Here is an 18,485-nt window from a genome sequence, read left to right as displayed (position 1 = left end):
TAATAATAAAAAAAATTATCTTTCTCATTGCATCTATCCTAGTAGGTGTGAAATGGTATCTCAATTGTGGTTTTGATTTGCATTTCCTTGACAGTTTGTGATATGAGCATCTTTTCCTGTGCTTGTCATTCGTATATCACTTTTGGAGAAATGTCTATTCAGATCCTTTGCCAATTTGTAAATTGTTATTCATCTTTTAATATTGAATTTTAAGAGTTCTTTGTGTATTCTTGAATCAAGTCTCTTAACATATACATGATTTGCAATTTTCTCCTGTTCTGTGGGTTGTCTTTTCACTTTGATGGTATGGTTTGCAGCACAACAGCTATTTTTTAATGAAGTCCAATTTATCTATTTTTTTTCTTTTGTCGCTTGTGCTCTTGTTATTGTACTAAGAAGTCTTTGCTTCCCCTAAAGTCAGGAAGATCTATTCCTGCGTTTTCTTCTAAGGGTTTTATAGTTTTAGCTCTTACATTTAGGTTTATGATCCATTTTGTGTTAATTTTTGTACATGGTACAAGGAAGGGGTCCCTTCATTGCTTTGCATGTGGATATCTAACTGCCCCAGTACCATTTATTGAAAAGAGTATTCTTTCTCCATTTAACTGTTTTGACACCCTCGTAGAGAATCACCTGACCATAAATGTGGTGGTTTATTTCCGAACTCTCAATTCTATCCCCTTTTGTTCCATTGATCTGTAGGTCTATAACCTTAGGCCAGCACCACACTGTCTTCATTACTGTTAGCTTTCTAGTAAGTTTTGAAATCAGGAAGTGTGAGCCTTTCAACTTCGTTCTTCTTTTTCAAGATTCTGGATCCCTTGCATTTCCAAATGAATTTTAGGATCAGCTTGTCAATTTATGCAAAAAAGCAGCTGAGATTTTGATAGGATTGCATCGAACCTGTAGATTAGTTTGGAGAGTATTGCCATCTCAGTTATATTGTCTTCCAATCCATGAACATGGGATATCTTCCTGGAACAATCTTAAGAATTGTTCCTATGCTTTAAGCTCCCTAAGGGCAAAGTCTGTCTTTTTTGTTCACCACTCTAACTAAAGGTCCTGGTCTACTTAGATAAATAAATGAACAAATGTACAACAAAGATTATATTTTTACTGATTTAGTCTAAAATATCCTTTTCAAAGATAGTTAAAAGTGTAGATATTATCTATTTATATACATTTGTATTATGCATAGCTAATGGAAGTAATTTTCCTTTTAAGAAAGCTTGTTTTATTATTATGCACATCCTTCTGTTCAGTCTTTCTTTAGGAAACTGAAGAAGCAACTCAGGTATGCATAGCAGGAAGCTTGGTAATGATTCAAACAGGAACTAAAGCCTTATATTTGCTTTAAAAGTAGAAGTGGGTAAAATAGGGGAGCTCTTTCAAGCATAAGAAATAGCTTATTGCTAGACTCAGAGAGGAAATGGGTAAAACCAAGAATAGTAACCTCACAGGATAGAGGTGAAGTTAAGGAGGCAGAAGTCAGGGCAGTAAATTTCAGTGGGGGAAGGGGTACAGTGGTAGAGGGTGACCAGAGAAAATAGTATACATGACTCCCTAGGGTGGTGTGTGTGTAGTTTAAAAAACATATTCAACATTATAATTATCTACCTGAAAAATGAAAAAAATAAAAGCTAAAGCCTTCATACAAGCTCAAGAAAGAACACTTACACAATCTTCTTGGCTGGTGGCAATACAAAGATGACTCTCAGAGCAAGCAGGAGATGGAGCAGATTTCAACAACAGAAGAGAGCAGAGATACTGAAACGGTGATATTCACTGCTCCTTAGAGGGTGTGTGTGGGGAACAGGAGAGGCAGGTAAGAGCTGCAAAGTAGATGCTAAGCCAATACTGGAACAGCAGAATGCTTACAGACTTGGACAGTAGGTCGAAACAAACCAGACAGGATTAAACAAGAATTTATTTATTGGGCTTATATGTTTAATAAATGTTTGCTGAACTGATTTTATTAGCCAACACTCCCACACATTTGAGTTGACTCAGTTCCCTTCACACATACATTCCCACCCCCAGGGCCCCAACACATCTTTAAAACAGAACTTTTCTCTCTTTTCCAAATCACCCCCTCCTCCCCAACCCCAGCAGCTACCCTGTGGCCCTGCCATATGTGGTCCCAACACTTAGGTACAAGAAATTTCAACTGTACAACACTGATTGCACGGTTTTTTGTTTTTGTTTTTTAAAGATTTATTTATTTATTTGGGGGAGAGGAGGAGGGGGGCAGAGAGCAAGCAAGCGCACAAGCAAGGGGGGAGAAGCAGAGGGAGAGGGAGAAGCAGACTCCCCGCTGAGCAGGGGGCCTGATGCAGGACTTGATCCCAGGACCCCGGATCATGACCTGAGCCAAAGGCAGACGCTTAACTGACTGAGCCGCCCAAGTGCCCAATATATATATATATTTCTTAATATAAATCACATCACAACTATATTCTTTTATGTCTGGTTTTTGCTCAGTGTTATGGTTGTGAGATTCAGAGTCCTGGGATCAAGCCCCACATGGGGCTTTCTGCTCAGTGGGGAGTCTGCTTCTCCCTCTCCTCCTGCCTCCTCCCCCTGTTCATGATCTGTCTGTCAAATAAATAAAATCTTTAAAAAAAAATACTGGTTCCTTTCAATCCATCCTCCACAAAGGAAGGTCGCAGAAAGAACTAGAATCTCAAGACTTCACTGTTTTAGAATTCTTCAATCCTATAAAACAGAACCTGAGTCTCTTAGATTGCCATACAAGGCTCTTCCTCTCACATCCAGCCTCATCACCTGACACACACACCCTCCTTAGCCCCTGCCCCAAAACCTGAATTCAAGTTCCATGCACAGGCTCTGCTCTCGCACTTCGGAGCCTGGGGGCCCGCATTGCCTTCCTGGCAAATGCCTCTCCACATGCTTGCTCCTCTGTGAGGCTTCCCCCAGCTTCCTTTCTCCTACAGTCCAGGAGACAGAGTTCAGAGGCCTCCTCCAGCTGACCTTTACTCTCAGTCCTTTTTCCTTTAGATTAAGAATGGCTAAGTACTCATCACTGCACTGCTCAGCTCCAAGGGAGGAAAGTACAAGTAAATCATTCAAATGAAATACCTAGAAGAGACTAGGACAAATGTTGAAAATAGAGGATTACTCACCATCAACCCCCTCTACCCCCCTGTTGGTAAAACAAAAAACAAAGTGGAAAATTCTATTATAAAAACTCCAAAAACTGGTTAAATTCATTTGTTGTGCTGAAATTTTATTCTAGCAGCTACCACTTAAAATATTAAAGGGGATAGGGAAGGGCAATGCCTTGGACTTGAGATTTTTTTAAGATTTTATTTATTTATTTGAGAGAGCACAGAGGGAGTGTGAGAGGGAGAAGCAGACTCCCCGCTGAGCAGGAGCCCAACACAGGACTCGAACCCAGGACCCTGGGATCATGACCTGAGCCAAAGGCAGACGCTTAACTGACTGAGCCACCCACGCGCCCTTGAGATGTTTTTTTACAGTGGGAATTCCAATAGCCTTTGTTTTAAAATGATGACACCTGGGGTGCCTGGCTGGCTCGGTCAGTAGAGCATGCTACTCTTAATCTCCCGGTCTTGAGTTCAAGCTCCACAACAGGCGTGGAACCTACTTAAAACAAAAAAAATATTTTAAATATTAAAAAATATAAAACGATTATATCTGTAATTGAGACTAGGGGCTGTGTGAGTAACACTTCCTTTCTCCATTAGTTTAAAAGATAGGTTTTGTATGATTTGATATGTAAACCTTGGGCATTCAGAGAATAATGCTGAAGACTTCAGCTCCAACGTGCAGCGGCCTTACACTTTTCACCTAAGGAGATCACAGGTGCGCAACTTTCACTTTCGAATGATGTCTTTTGCTAAACTCCTGCTTATCCGATTTCCCCCCTCTGGATTTACAAATAACTCACAAATTACAAGGTGCCCTGGGCCTAGGCATTTGCACCATCCCATATGACTGAAGGATGGCTTCCAGGGAAATAAAGTGGGTCAGGAGCCACGTACTGCAGGCATTCACTTCAATCAAGCTGTGTTCCAGCTTTATCCCAGATCCCAGTGCTCACCTTAAAACTTTTGGGACTTCCAGAAACTATGTGGGCCCCTTAGCTACCATCAAACATACAAATGACTTCACCACTGTCTTAAGACATTTTATTTCTTTGCCTCCCTCACCAAGCCCTGTTGCAAGGTGGGGGATTACTGAAATGTTAGTCCTTAGCCTGATGCTGTGAAAACCGACAGAACATAAACTCAGTGGGGTTGCTAGGATCCTCCTGGCCAACACCTCAAGTCGGGGGTGTCAAGGGATTACTGGCTGCTGTGCCAGTAACATCTCCCCCAAACAGGAGAGCTGTGGGCCTCACTATTTATTTTCAACTCTAAGACTGACTTTTACTCTCTTAGGTTCAGGGTCAGAGCACCGAAGGACCACACATCACTCCGAATCTGGACTCTTGCTAGAGGATCTACTAGGAGTCCACCGATGGGCTTTGGGGAGTGGGGGTAGGGAGGTGGAGACCCATGAGACTCCTGGAATGTCTGTGTGAGCATTTTTCTCAGTGGACAATAAAACATTCAGCTTTCATCAAATTCTCAAATGGGTCTGTAACTCATTTGATTAAGAACCACTACTCTACGTGTATGTTATGAACATAAATTATGTTCTCCCTACCCACTGTGAGGCAGATGTGATATTTATTTCACTCTGTGACTTTTACTAATAGAGTGAAATAAATATCACATCTGCCTCACAGTATTTAAAGAAAGGGCTTATTAAAGTTTCACTATTTTAACAGACAAAAATATAAATTTATTTGGTGTTCACAGCAATCTGGTGTATCTAAAGTATTTCTCTCCATTCCTCTGGCCTGTTTCCAACAATACAGTGTTTATCACAGGGCTGTCAGCTCACCAGAAGGATGACCTTGAAAAAGATCCCCTCAACTCTCTTGGCTGCATTCTTTAGCTGTAAAAGGAAACGAGGTGATCTAACTAGATGATCTCTTGGATCCCTGCAAAACTTGAAACAATTCTAAATTTCTCCCTTGTATGCATTATTACAGTCCTCTATTTGTAAGAAGATTCAAGGACTTTTTCATTCAATTACTCAAATGTTTCTATCTGGCACTAAAATATTTAAAAGCGGTCCTGAAAAGGGCACAGCAAAAGCCCTCCTCCTGGCACCCGAAAGAGTTGAAGTAGGAGGTGGCAAAAGGCAGGACACTGAATTGTTATCAGGAAGGAAAAAATGTCATCCATTCAGTGCTTGCTTTCTCCAGTCAACACACAGAGCAGACAACGATCTCTCAGCCCTTTTAAAAGGGCTCAGGGATCCTAAGGGATCTGGGGACCTCACTCCCGAGAACTGCTACACTACTTCAAAGCTGGAGTGTATTTTTCCTGTCCACGTGTTAGAAATTCTTACAAGTATGTGTCCCTAAGCAAGGAAGAATATTATTTGGGGTGTTTTTAAAGTTCTACACACTTAATAGCATACTGTACTTATTCTTCTATAACTTGTTTGCACTCAACTTTAAATTTCTGAGTGCTATCCAATTTGATACATGTAAGTCTAGGTCACTCATTTTAACTGCTATCTAGTATTCTATCGTGTGGCTAGATCTCTATTTGTCCATTCCCAAAGTGATGAACATTTAGATTGTTTCTAATTTTTCTCTTTTACAAACAATGCTTCAACAAATGTCCTCGTACATGTCTCCTTGGGTAATGGGTAAGAGCACATCATTATGTATATATCACTGCATAGGGACCTCCTGGGTCATACGGTACGCATAGCTTCAATTTCACCAATATCTCCCAACTGTTTTCCCAGGTGACTGTACCAGTTAACAGTCTGTAACTTACATTCTATGGCATAGACTACTAACTAATCACTATCTGAATTTCCTTTTCTTCTCAGGCCTTCAGCTATACTACATTTCCCATCCTCCCTTGCAGTTAGATGTGACCATGTGTTTGAGTTCTAGCCAAAGGAATGTGAATGCAAGTGAAGTACCCATCACATCCAGGGTGACCTTCGGAGCTGCACTGGTAGCCCAGATCTCTAAATGACACCCTTACTGACCTGGACCCACACCCGGCTGCTGTTGGAGTGAGAAATAAATTTCTGTGTTTATTCAATGGAATTTTGGACTTCGTTACAGAAGTTAGCCTATCTTAACTAATTCCTCTTCCCATGAATAGTTTATGAGATTTGCCCCTTTTCTACAACCTTGTCAACACTTAGAATTATGCTTTGAAACTGTTCCCCAATTGTCAGTCTGAATTTATTGTTTTGATCTACTTTACTTTCTCGGGTTACTAGTGAGGTTAAGCCATCATTTTACATGTTTATTCATTTCCTCTTCTGTGAACTGCTTGTTTATATTGTAGAACACAATCATAGAAATATATAAAATTAATATAAATGAGAAAGGGAGTAACTTAATTAAAGGGAAACAATGAAGAAGGACACTTGGACTGAAAATATTTTTTGGTTATCCTGGCACTTCTCTTTGCTATTAAGAGAAGTAATGAAGAGAGAATATTTATAAACCCAGAAGCTAAACAATGATGTCACCTGCTATCTAATCAAATAGAAACAAGCTCAAGTAAAATTGAAACTTAAATCCAATCAACTATAAGTGGCCGGTTCTCCAAAGACTCTCAGGATTAAGCTTCTGTATTTGTTATTTATTAATCACCCCAAAACTTACTCTAAAAACTGAGAACCTAGTTCCAGTAGTTTTGGGTTTTCTGTGGTATTTATATCTGCAAATATCATCTCTATCCGGCTCATTTTTTTTCCAGGTCTTTTATGCGGGTCACAGTTACAATGCAGCATAGGAGTGATAGTGGTGACCCCTGAGGTCCCTGACTTTAAAGATATTGTTTCTGATCTTTTGCCAATACATTAGTTAGGTTTGTAAATTTTTTTTAAAGATTTATTGATTTATTTGAGAGAGAGAGAGGCAGGGAGGGACTGAGGGAGGGAGAGAGAGTCCCAAGCAGACCCCAGGCTGAGCGTAGAACCTGACAAGGGGCTCAATCTCACAACTCTGAGATCATGACCTGAGCCAAAACCAAGAGTTGAATGCTAAACCAACTGTACCACCCAGGCACCCACATTTGTAGATTTTTTAAAACATTATCTTTTATCGGGATAATACAACTCCCTAGAATGTTTTTTAAAACATTATCTTTTATCAGGATAATACAACTCCCTAGAATACCTTAAGAGGTGTATTTAAAAAATCATTCTAGATGCTGAATTTTATCAAATGCTTTTCTACACCTATTGAGATGACCACACGATTTTCTCCTTTAATTTATTAATGTAGTAAATTGCATTAGATTTTCTTATAGTAAATTTCCTTGTATTCCTGGGTAAACTCCACTTGAGTGGAGCATCAACTATGATGCATTTTTTTATACATTGCTGGATTCTTTTTATTAATATTTTACTTTGTATTTCACATCAATATTCATAAGTGAATTTCCTCCACAAGTATTATTTCTCATTATATCTTGTTTGCCTATGGTATCTTAGCCATATAAAAGGAGTTAAGAGTTATCCCTCTTTATCTTTTATCTGAAACAGTTCAAGATAGGGGTTATGTTAATCCTTTGCCTCCCTCTCACTCCACTGTATGCACTGGACAAAGCCTCAGCTCCGGTTAAACCTGACTCTTCGCCTACTCTGGGGGTGCACCTGTGCAGCTAACTGGGGCTGGAGAAAAACACAGCCATGCTGATGGAACTCACTGGAAATTAATGGCCCCCAATGCTATCCAACAATCATATTAGAGATCTTTGGTTTCCTTTAGAAAGGACTGTTTTATACCTGCTCCTCTCTCTTCAAACCTCCAATAACTCCTCCCTGTCTGTACTCTCGGCTGATGACTGTGCCTTATGTTTCACTGAAAAAGTAGAAACAATCAAAAGAGAACATGGTACCCATGTACCCCGCCTTCCTTCTTGTTTTGATGGATAAACTATCTGTGCTCCTCTTTAAGGTCACCCACCACATGCGTGCATGCTACATTCCATCCCTCTCACTCAAGGACTTTGCTCCAATGATTCTCACTCTGCCTCTCCTCAGTCTTCCTTGGCAGCTGCTCCTGATCTTCTGGATCTCTCCATTTTTGTAAAGCTCCTCTTCGAACATCATCTTTTCTGTCTACGCTCACTCCTGTGATCTCATCCAGCCTCATGACCTTTTAAACACCACATATATACCAATATAACTCCCAGATTTTTCTCTCCAGCTCAGACCTCTCCCTTTCTTCAAGACTCATATATTCAATTGCCTACTTGCCATTTCTACTTGGATGCCTCATGGGCAACTCAAACTTAATAAAAACTCCTTCTCTTTCTCCCCAAATTTGCTCCTCCACAATTTTCCCCATCTCGCAAATGGCAATTCCATCATACCGGTTGCTCAAGCCAAAACCCTGGAGTCATTCTTGACTTCTCTTTTTTCCACACCCCTTATGCCCAATCCACCAGTAAATCCTGTTGTCTCTACAAAATTTCCCCCAAATTCCACCACTCGCAGCAGTCTCCACTGCCACCACCCTTGTCTGAGCCATCATGCTCCAGCTGCTGAAGCTTCCTAATCAGTCACCCTGCTTTCCTTCGTGTCTGCTTTACAGACAATATTCTATGCAGCTGATGGAGTGATTCTTTTCCAACATTATTCAGATGTCACTCACTTGCTCAAAACCCTCTCATGGCTTCCCTTCCCACTCAGAATAAAAGCCAAATTCCTTCACCTTCGAAGATGAATGAATAAATAAACCTCTGAATGTTCCTTGGTCCTTGTCTGTAAACCCACCTTGGATTAGGATTTTTTTTGTGACTCAATCCATTTCTTTAATAGTTACAGGTCGAATCAGGATTTAATTTTTTCTTAACATGGCTAACATTAATCTAGAAAACTGTCCATTTAACATTTCCAAATGTACTGCCAAAAAGTATTGATACTATTTTTCCATTTTCTCCTAATATTGTTTATTTGTCCCTCTTCCCCGGCTCCCATCAACCCTGCCAGAAGTTTGCCTATTTGTTAGTCTTTTCTAAAAAACAGCTTTTGGGGTACCTGGGTGGCTCAGTCAGTTGGTCAACTGCCTTTGGCTTGGGTCATGACCCCGGAGTCCTGGGATGGAGCCCCACATCGGGCTCCCTGCTCAGCAGGGAGTCTGCTTCTCCCTCTGCCCTTCCCCCTGCTCATGCTCACGCTCTCTCTCTCAAATACATAAATAAAATCTTTAAAAAAATAAAATAAAAAACAGCTTTTGGTTTTGTCAATCCTTATTGTGTTATCTTACACTAATTTTTGCTCCTGTATTATTTCCTTTCTTCTGTTTTCTTGGCTGCACTGTTATCCTTTTCTCAATGAATTCATTAATTTTCAAATCTTTCTTCTTTTCTAATATTTATTTCAGAATATAAATTTCAAATCCCACTTTAGCTGTATCTCATTTGTATTTGGAATGCTTCTGTTGTCATTCAGTTTTAGATATTTCATAATTTCCATTATAATTTCTTCTTAGAGATACACACACAACCATGACACATATATCCTTGATCTATTTAGATATATTTAGAAGTGGGCTTAGTAAGATTCCAAACATACTTGGAGATTTAGCAGCTGTTTGTTATTGCTAACTTTCTTGCATTTTGGTAAAAACTCCGGTGTTCATAAAGTTGATTTTTCAGTATTTTTGAGACTTTCTTTATACCCTAATTTGTCATCAATTTTTGAAAAACTTTGCAAGGTTGAAACAAATATGTATTTTCTATTGGTGGGGTGCAGAGTTCTACCTATGTACACTTGATTTTGTTTCTTATGGTGTTCAAATTTTCTATGGCCTAATTATTTCTCTGCTTGACCTATTAGTATCTTAGGGGAGTATAAAAGTTCTTAGTATGATTACGGATTTGTTAACTTCTACAGTTAGGTCAAGTTTTGCTTCATAACAATCAGAGTTGCATTCTGATTTAAAATTGCTTTATTTTCTTGAATTATCCTTTTATCATTTAGTAATAACATTTTTTTATCCCTAATAATGAAATTTTTTAAAATTTCAAGATCTACTGTTTGACATTAGTATGCACACCAATTTCTTCTTGTTTAGCATCTGCCTATATATCTTGTCTAACTAAACTACTTTCAACCTTTGGGGGCACCTGGGTGGCTCAGTCGGTTAAGCATCGGACTCTTGATTTCAGCTCAGGTCATGATCTCAGAGTGGTGAGATCGAGCCCCACCACAAGCTCCATGCTCAGTGGGGAGTCTGCCTGGGATTCTCTCCCTCTCCCTCTGCCCCTACCCCTGCTTGCTCTCTCTCTCTTTTTTGCTCTCTCTCTAAATAAATAAATTAAATCTTAAAAAACAATAAACTACTTTCAACTTTTGAATATCTTAAGGTTGTATCTCTCGCTTTAAAAAAAAAAAAAAAAAGATTGAGCCCTACATCAGGCTCAATTTCATGACCCAGAGATCATGACCTGAGCTGAAACCAAGAGTCAACCACTTAACCGACTGAGCCACTCCAGTGGCCCAGGTTGTGTCTTTTATAAACCACATATATCTTGGGGCGCCTGGGTGGCTCAGTCGGTTAAGCGTCTGCCTTCGGCTCAGGTCATGATCTCAGGGTCCTGGGATGGAGCCCCATGTCTGGCTCCCTGCTTAGTGGTGAGTCAGCTTCTCCCCCTCCCTGTGCCCCTCACCCCCACTTGTGCACAAGCTCTCTCTCTCAAATAAATTTTATAAAAACCACATATATTTTTAAAAAAATTTTTAATAATTTCTATTACCTGGCTAATTTAAGCATTTCCATTTATTGTGATTACTAATTGGACTTATTTGCATCTTGTTTTGTCCTTTGCTTACTTTTTTTTTTTAACTTCTCTCTCTCCCTAAGCACTCTTTTCCTTCCTTCTCTTGCAGTGATCAAATTTTCTTTATTCCTCCACTGTTTTAAAAGTCATATATTCCTGGGTAGGGGGAGGGTGAAATATGTGATGGGGATTAGGGAGTGCACTTGTCATGGTGAGCACCAGGTGATGTATAGAAGTGTTGTATCACTGTATTGTACAACAGAAACTAATACTGTAAAAAAAAAAAGCTATGCTTACGAAAATTTTTTTTTAAAAAGTTATATATTCCCTTCATGTTCAAGCATTACATATAAATTCTTGATTTAAATATATAATACCTCTCCCCTTCTTAACGTGATAAAGTGATAAAGGCCTAAGAATGCTTTAACCCACCTCCCATTCTTCTGCCATATTATTTCACAGTATTTAATTATATCTTTTTTAAACTTGCCCCAAATTAGCCTTTATTATTATTATTACTATTTGTTCCCTACTCCATGTTTTAGTTATCCCATTCTTTTCATTTTAAATTCCATTGCCACTAAATAAGCAATATTTACTTACTCTTCTGGTCTCTTAATTATCTGTTTTTTATACCAAATAATCTGCAGTTACAATTACTGCCTTGATCACCATTTCTGATCCATATTCTCTTATCACTACTTTGTAACTTAACACTTTCATGTATGAGCTTTCAAACAGAACTGATATTCAAAAAATGTACAAAGTTAGTATTATCTGGACCAAAGTAAATCTAGGAATTTTTTTCAGTCATAATTATTTGAAGATAATCCCTGGAGTGTATAATTATACTCTCTGTATACACAAAATCATATCTGCAAAAGGACCCTTTTATAAACATAGCTCTTCTCTTCTTTGCCTTAAAGATTTAAATAATAATTAGTAGCAAATATATTTGGCAAATGACTAATGGAAAGAGTTGTTCTCTTTCACAGATACAAGAAAAGGAATTAGTTGACACGCTATTGCCTCTAACTGAAGAATTAGGAGTTTGACATATTTAACGCTAAATGATTTCTAACAAGTGAAATCAATTTAAAAAGCACATCAGGGGCACCTGGGTGGCTCAGTTAAGCATCTGACTCGGCCTAGGTCAAGATCTCAGGGTCCTAGGATGGAGTCCCTCCCGCTCTGCTGGCTCCCTGCTCGGCAGGGAGTCTCTTTCTCCCTCTGCCCCTCTCCCCGCTCAGCTCATACTCATGCTCCCTCTCCCTCCCTCCCGCTCTCAAATAAATAATCTTTTAAAAAAATAAAAATAAAAAGCAAATCAGAAACAGTTCAGAGCTTGTACCAGCTGACACTGAAAAATACCTCATAAACATCTGCATATATCTACAGGAGATGGGGAGATATAGCATAAATTTTAGAAACCACCAGTCCAGCTCGTTCATTTTTTTTTATGGTCAAATATGCATAAAACTGCCCATTCATTTTTAGAGTGGTTAGGTGACCTAAGATCACTCAGAAAGATGATGAGACCTTAAATGGATTAAGGACCTACAACTGTGAAGACGAGCTGTTGGGGCAGGATGGGTGGGGGGAGGGGGACAAGGAGTGCGAGTCTGCATGGGATTTCCCAGCAGCGCTGTACTTGGAGGATTCCAGTTAGCCACAGGAGTAAAGAGGGTAAAGGAGAGCTTCTCACCAACTACCCCCAAAAGAAATACAACTAAAGGCTGAGACGCCTTTTTTTTTTTTAATCATTAAAATGTTGGAGAGGAAAGTCCAACACTGCAAATTTGCTTTAATAAGACAGTTCTTTTGCTCCTGAGAGAAGGCAAGCCCGGATCAATGGCTGGACATTAGGATGGCTCAGAGCCTGCTGGAAGTATTTTATCAACAAGGACTTAACGGTACCTTTCATGTGCCAGGAACACGGCTTAACACAAAAGGAACAAAACTCATGAGGCCTCTGTGCTTAAGGACCTCACCGCATCAATGGGGAGACATAATTATGTTTATAGACTAGAAAGCAATTAGTAGTTGTACCAAGGCCTTCAGGAAAGGGAGTAACATAGCTCACGGTGGTGAGGTGCGGACGTGTGGCCTATGTCCAAGTCATAACACCACCAACAGCACTGTTTACTGATTGCCTCCTGGCTGCCAGGCAACCTGCTAGGCGCTAACTTTTTCTCCACAATACCTCAGCGGAGATAGGTGTTACTGTCCCCATTTTACAGATGAGGCCATGGACTTAAGAGAGGTTGAGTAAAGGCTAACATGTCATTCAAGGCAGAGCTGGGCACGCAAACACAGGTGTGACACAAGAACCAAGCTTCATCAGTTCTCCTTACAGCCCCTTCCCTCACAGTAAGGAAGGGGAAAACCTTTGAACTTGAATTTTAAAACAATTTATAGATGTAATTGTAATATACTACAAACAGGACGGCAAAAAGTAACCATCATTTGCCTGCCTACTCCTTTAATTCTCAACGTCATCTCTTCTAGGACTCCATCCCGGCTCCCCAAACTGGGTTTAGCTCCCCAAATAAGGATCACAGTCCTTCATGTGCAATTTTAAAAGCCGGTAAGTTCTGGAAATCTAAAGGGTTTTCATAAGTTTGCAGCAAGCTTGGTGACAAAAGGTGACCTGAACTGACGTGAAACTATTTTAAGTCTTTACTTTTCCTACTCAGTGTGAATATTCACATTCGGATGTGAGAAAAATGTGTTTGATTAAGGGATGCTGCCCACTGCAGTTATTATAGAATACGTATGTATATTACACCTTTCTAAAATCCAAACATTTCTGACTTGCAAACCACATCTGGCCCCAAGGATCTCAGACAAAGGACTCCGGAACTATACCCTATGCGTAAATCTCATTGCACTACACGCATTTATTCTTTGTAAGCCCAGCACCTGACAGAGTGTCTTGCATATAATAGGTACACAATAAATATTTCATGAATGAAGAAATAAGACTGAGAAATTGGCTAAGAAGGGAAAATGGTCAGTGGCTTGGGAATGACTATGGTTCCCGACTTGTAGGCTGGGCCTCTAACCATGGAATGCTACTTCCTTCTCGAACATGGAGGTCCTATTAATAGTTGGCTGCTGATTGTGGGAAAGGGACAGAGCTGCTGTCTTCACTAGGAATAAAAATAGTCCAGGGGTCTTACATGATGGGCCCACATATAACTTTAGGCCAGTAATATAGAACAGCAGGCATATTCATACCTCAGATCACATGGGCAGCCTCACAGGTCCCCCTTGAACTTGGGAGCAGAAGACCTGCGTTTGGCCCTGACCCTACTACACGCGGTAAGCTTTTTGGCCTGTAGTTTTCTCATCTGTAAAATATCAACCAGAGTAACCCCTAAGGCCCTCACACGTGGGTCTCTAACAAGATAACTCATGGGAGGGGCAGCAGCAGTTGCCCTACACTCTGGAGGAGCAGGATACAAACCTCCGGAGGTTCTTCACTCCTGTCTACTGCCCTGGCAGTCCTGAGTTCACTGTCCCCGTTCAGTGTGCTCTGTCCAACCTATACACACCTCCTCTCTCACCCCAAAACAGAACAGTCAATGCAAAAAGACGCATTTTTGTACCCAGGGTACCAGGGGGGCTCTGTCTTCGATCCCAAACAGAGGGGGTCCCCTGAAAGAGGATGGGGTGGAATGGGGGTGCGGCTAGCAAGCACTGGATTTAAGGAGCAAACCTCCTAAATGCAAAGTCTCAGGACCGGGAGGGGATTGGGTAGGAGAATAAGTGCCACGAGAGGGCAGCTCGGGTGGTCCTTCCTTACCTGGTAGCACAGGATGGTTTGCTGGACCAGCCGCGCGTAGCCATCCAGGCGGACCCCGGAATTGCTCCTGCTCCTCATCTCCGCGTGCTGCCGGGGCCGCAGCGCCCGACGGGCCGTGCAGAGGTGGGACGCCCGAACTGCGGCCGCCGAGCGGGCCTGGTTCCTAAACACTCACAGCCTCGGTTAGCTCTCGGGACAGTGCCCAGCGGTGGGAGGTCGAGACTTTTTAAAATGAAAGAACCAAAGTAAGATTAGAAAACAAGCCAACCAGAGTTTCGCTCCTCCGCAAGGCGCGGGGGCGGTGATGGGGGCTGGCGCTAAGGCGGCCCCTCCCTGACCAGGCCCGCCGCACTCTCGACACCCGCTCGTCCCGGACAGCCCCGCGGAAGACGCGGGGAACGGGGTTCAGGACGTGAGACAACGACGACCCCGTCGGGCCTTTTTCGCCTTAAAGCAGTCTGGAGGAGGCCCCGGGGCGGGCCGCCAACCGAGCCTACCGGTCTGCAGCAACCCACTTGCGGCCCGCCCCCGGCCCCGCCCCCGCCCCGCCCCCGCCGCGGAACGCAGCCCTCGGAGTCGCGGCTCGAGGGGGAAAGAAAAGGGGGTGGCCCACAGGAGTAGCGGACCACTTGGCTCCGGGCGGGAACCGAATTGCCTCCCTGAGCCCCTTACCTCCCCGCGGGCCGCCGACCCCAGGACAAGCTAGAGAAACAGGCCCTTCCGCAGTGACCACCTGGACGCCCTTGGGCCCGCCCCAGGCCCCACCTTTGGATCCGCCTCCGGCTCCGCCCCGTCGCGGAGCGGAACCCGCGGAGCGGGGCCTGGGTTACAAGGTAGGGGGACCGCTTCGCCAGAGGCCCAGAATGCCCCTAATACGGTCGCTTGTGGCCCCGCCCCGCCCAGATGAACTCGCAACAGCGTCCGTGACCCCGCCCCCAGCCCCGCCCCCGCAGCGGAGCGGAACCCGCGGAGTCAGGGAGATAAAGGATGGGTTCCAGGGCTCCTCCCCGAATTGCCGTGAGGCCCCGGGGATGGGCAGCCATCCTCACCGGAGGCGGGAGAAGTAGGCCCGCCCACCGCGGCCACTGGGCTGGCCGCCGGCCAGGATCATAATTCTGTACCTGGCCGCTTCTCCACCGCCGAGCAGAAGCCAAGTAGTGGGGCCCCTTAGGGAAGGAAAGGGGGCGGTCGGGGCAGAGTCCCCTAGCCGCACCCTTCTTCCCCCCTTCGGCTCCTGTAGCCCCCGCCCCTGATGACCTCTCTCGAAGTCAGGCCTGCAGTCCACCTCCTACAGGCCTACTACTTGAAACTGGCATTTTTGCAGCGGTAATTACCTACAGTTCACAGTCTTTGACCCAGTGTTCATTTTCCAACTAAATCTGTTCCACTGGACAGCTCGGCTAATGTAATTTTCAGAAGCCCTATGCTCGTCTCCATGCATTTACTGTATGCTTGACCTAGTAGGCCGCTCCTCCTCCTCGCCTATCTGAAGCCTTTTTTTTTTTTTTAAAGATTGTATTTGTTTATTTGAAAGAGAGAATGAGCCAGGGAGAAAGGCAGAGGGAGAGGGGGAAGCAGACTCCTCGCTAAGCAGGGAGCCCGACGAGGGGCTCGATCCAGTAACACTGTGATCACGACCTGAGTTGAAGGCAGCTGCTTAACCTTAACCGACTGAGCCACCCAGGCGCCCCTGAAGCCTATCCTTTAAGAGCCAACTCAGGGGACGCCTGGGTGGCTCAGTTGGTTAAGCAGCTGCCTTCAGCTCAGGTCATGATCCCAGTGTCCCGGGATCAAGTCCTGCTCAGCAGGGAGCCTGCTTCTCCCTCTCCCTCTGCCTGCCACTCCTCCTGCTTGTGCTCTCTCTCTCTGACAAATAAAAAAAATAAATAAAATCTTAAAAAAAAAAGAGCCAACTCAGTTCTCCCCTCCTAGAAGCCCTCTCCGTTCTCTGAATTGCCATATAATTTCTTTGTAAGAACCTAAGTTTTGGAGTCAGTGCAAATTAAATTCAAATTCCGGTTCTGCCATTGACAAGTGTTGTGAGCTTTAGCATGCCATTGCAGCAGTTTGAAATTCAACGTTCCCATCTGTAAAATGGGGATAATAGCACCTACGTCATAGGGTGGCTAACATCAAGGGATGAATGTAAAGCACTTAGCAGCATGCCTAGCTCATAGAAAAGTACTTCATAAATCACAGCTGTTTTCATCTATCATTTGACAATGTATTGCCTCATGTTATTTTCGTTTTCAGATGAGGCATGCTTTCCTAACTGGATTGTAAGATACTCATTCAAACAGCCTTTGAGGGGCGCCTGGGTAGCTCAGTTGGTTAAGGGCCAAATCTTGGTTTTTGATCCAGTTGTGATCTCAGGGTGTTGAGATCCAGCCCCCCCCTCCCCCACGCCAGGGCTCCAAGCTCAGTGTGGCAAGTCTGCTTAGGATAGTCTCTCCCTCTCCCCCCTACCCTGCGTTCTCTCGTTCATAAATAAAAATCTTTTTTTAAAAAAAGTTTTGGGGTGCCTGTGTGGCTCAGTGGGTTAAGTGTCTGCCTTCGGCTCAGGTCATGATCCCGGGGTCCTGGGATCGAGCCCTGTGTCGGGCTCTCTGCCCAGCGGGGAGTCTGCTTCTCCCTCTCCCTGCCGCTCTGCCTGCTTGTGCGCTCTCCCTCAAATAAATTAAAAAAAAAAAAAAAAAAAAGTCTTTGAAATCTCCTGCCATGTCTGCAACAGTGTTGAGCTCAGTGTCGAATGGATGAAAGAAAATCAGTCCTGCAAACTGGGTCCCCTTAACTAAATTCACTTTAGAAATTCCATACCATAAATCTATGTCACTCAACTAAAGCACCAAACCCCACATAATGTCACATACTTTTTTCTTACTATTGGCTCTTAAATTATGCAGCAATCCATGTGATGTGCCTCCATGCAGAATTTGCAATGATCTAAGGGTAAATAAAATTAGACATTAAGTTATCACCATTAAATCTCTTTTGGAATCGGAATATGTACTCTTAACAGAACTCATATTCTGCATCAGAAAGCTGGGATGGGATCATTGCTTCATTACCGTTACTGCTCACACTGAATGCTTCTTCAAGAGTTCATTTTGCAGCCATGGGGGAAATACCTGATAACCTTTGCTCATTACCTGGCATTTCTATCCAGTATAGAAATATTTTCAGTTTATCTCATTCTTGGTGGATTCTCCTATGCACACATATACCCCTTTTGGTGTATAGCTAGCCTATAGTGTATAGCTTTGGTCTATGCTTTAATGAATATTATCTTATCAGCTCTATTTTTCCATAAGCTTGAAATTCCAGGGTAAAACCAAGAAGCAAAGCTACTACTTTTTAGCTTTTAAATTTCCATGCATATTTTGGACCATAAGCTGTGCTATATAAAAATCAGACTCATATCTTAGTATCCCTTTGTCCCTAAGATACAAAACTTCCATATCTTGGTTTCTATATCCATGAAGCCTTTCTCTGGCTGTGATCCAATAGACAGAAACCTGTCTCCAAAGTCATTTCTCAAATATTTGTCAAGAATCAGATATGGAACATGATGACGGGGTATGTTGTTGTTTTTGAAGCAGATTCATGGTCTTTGTAGACATGAAAGCCCAAAACTGGACTCTAGGGTCCATACAGGACTTCCCTGACCTCATCCAGAGGGTCTGCCTCATTGTCCTGCCATAGGGGCTCAGGTCAACGAAGTTCCCAGGGAGCCCCATGTCATCAACCAAGGTAGAAACCATCCAGTGTTTCTTCTGGAAGGCTCAAATTTTTGACCCTAAGGAAAAGCACCC

General features: G+C 42.7%; 1 protein-coding gene across 5 annotated transcripts in view; it reads right to left on the bottom strand.

Moving 5' to 3' along the window:
* PHKA2 (phosphorylase kinase regulatory subunit alpha 2) overlaps nt 1-15,487 on the bottom strand; it is a 75,015-nt gene extending 59,528 nt beyond the window's left edge. For 3 of the 5 annotated variants that reach the window (XM_036067078.2, XM_078064367.1, XM_078064368.1), the window contains exons 1-2: nt 15,346-15,486; nt 14,674-14,895 (exon numbers count right to left, since the gene is read on the bottom strand). In XM_036067078.2, the coding sequence (XP_035922971.2) occupies nt 14,674-14,751 (78 nt within the window). In that variant the 5' untranslated portion in view covers nt 14,752-14,895; nt 15,346-15,486. Of the gene's footprint in view, nt 1-14,673; nt 14,896-15,345 lie in introns of all 5 variants that reach the window. The other 2 variants (XR_013444636.1, XM_078064369.1) reach the window with 2 other exon arrangements.
* Nucleotides 15,488-18,485: the final 2,998 nt, after the last annotated feature.

Source organism: Halichoerus grypus, chromosome X (assembly GCF_964656455.1).
Source record: "Halichoerus grypus chromosome X, mHalGry1.hap1.1, whole genome shotgun sequence".
NCBI classification, from domain to species: Eukaryota; Metazoa; Chordata; class Mammalia; order Carnivora; family Phocidae; genus Halichoerus; species Halichoerus grypus.
This window is presented reverse-complemented; position numbering and strand designations above follow the sequence as displayed.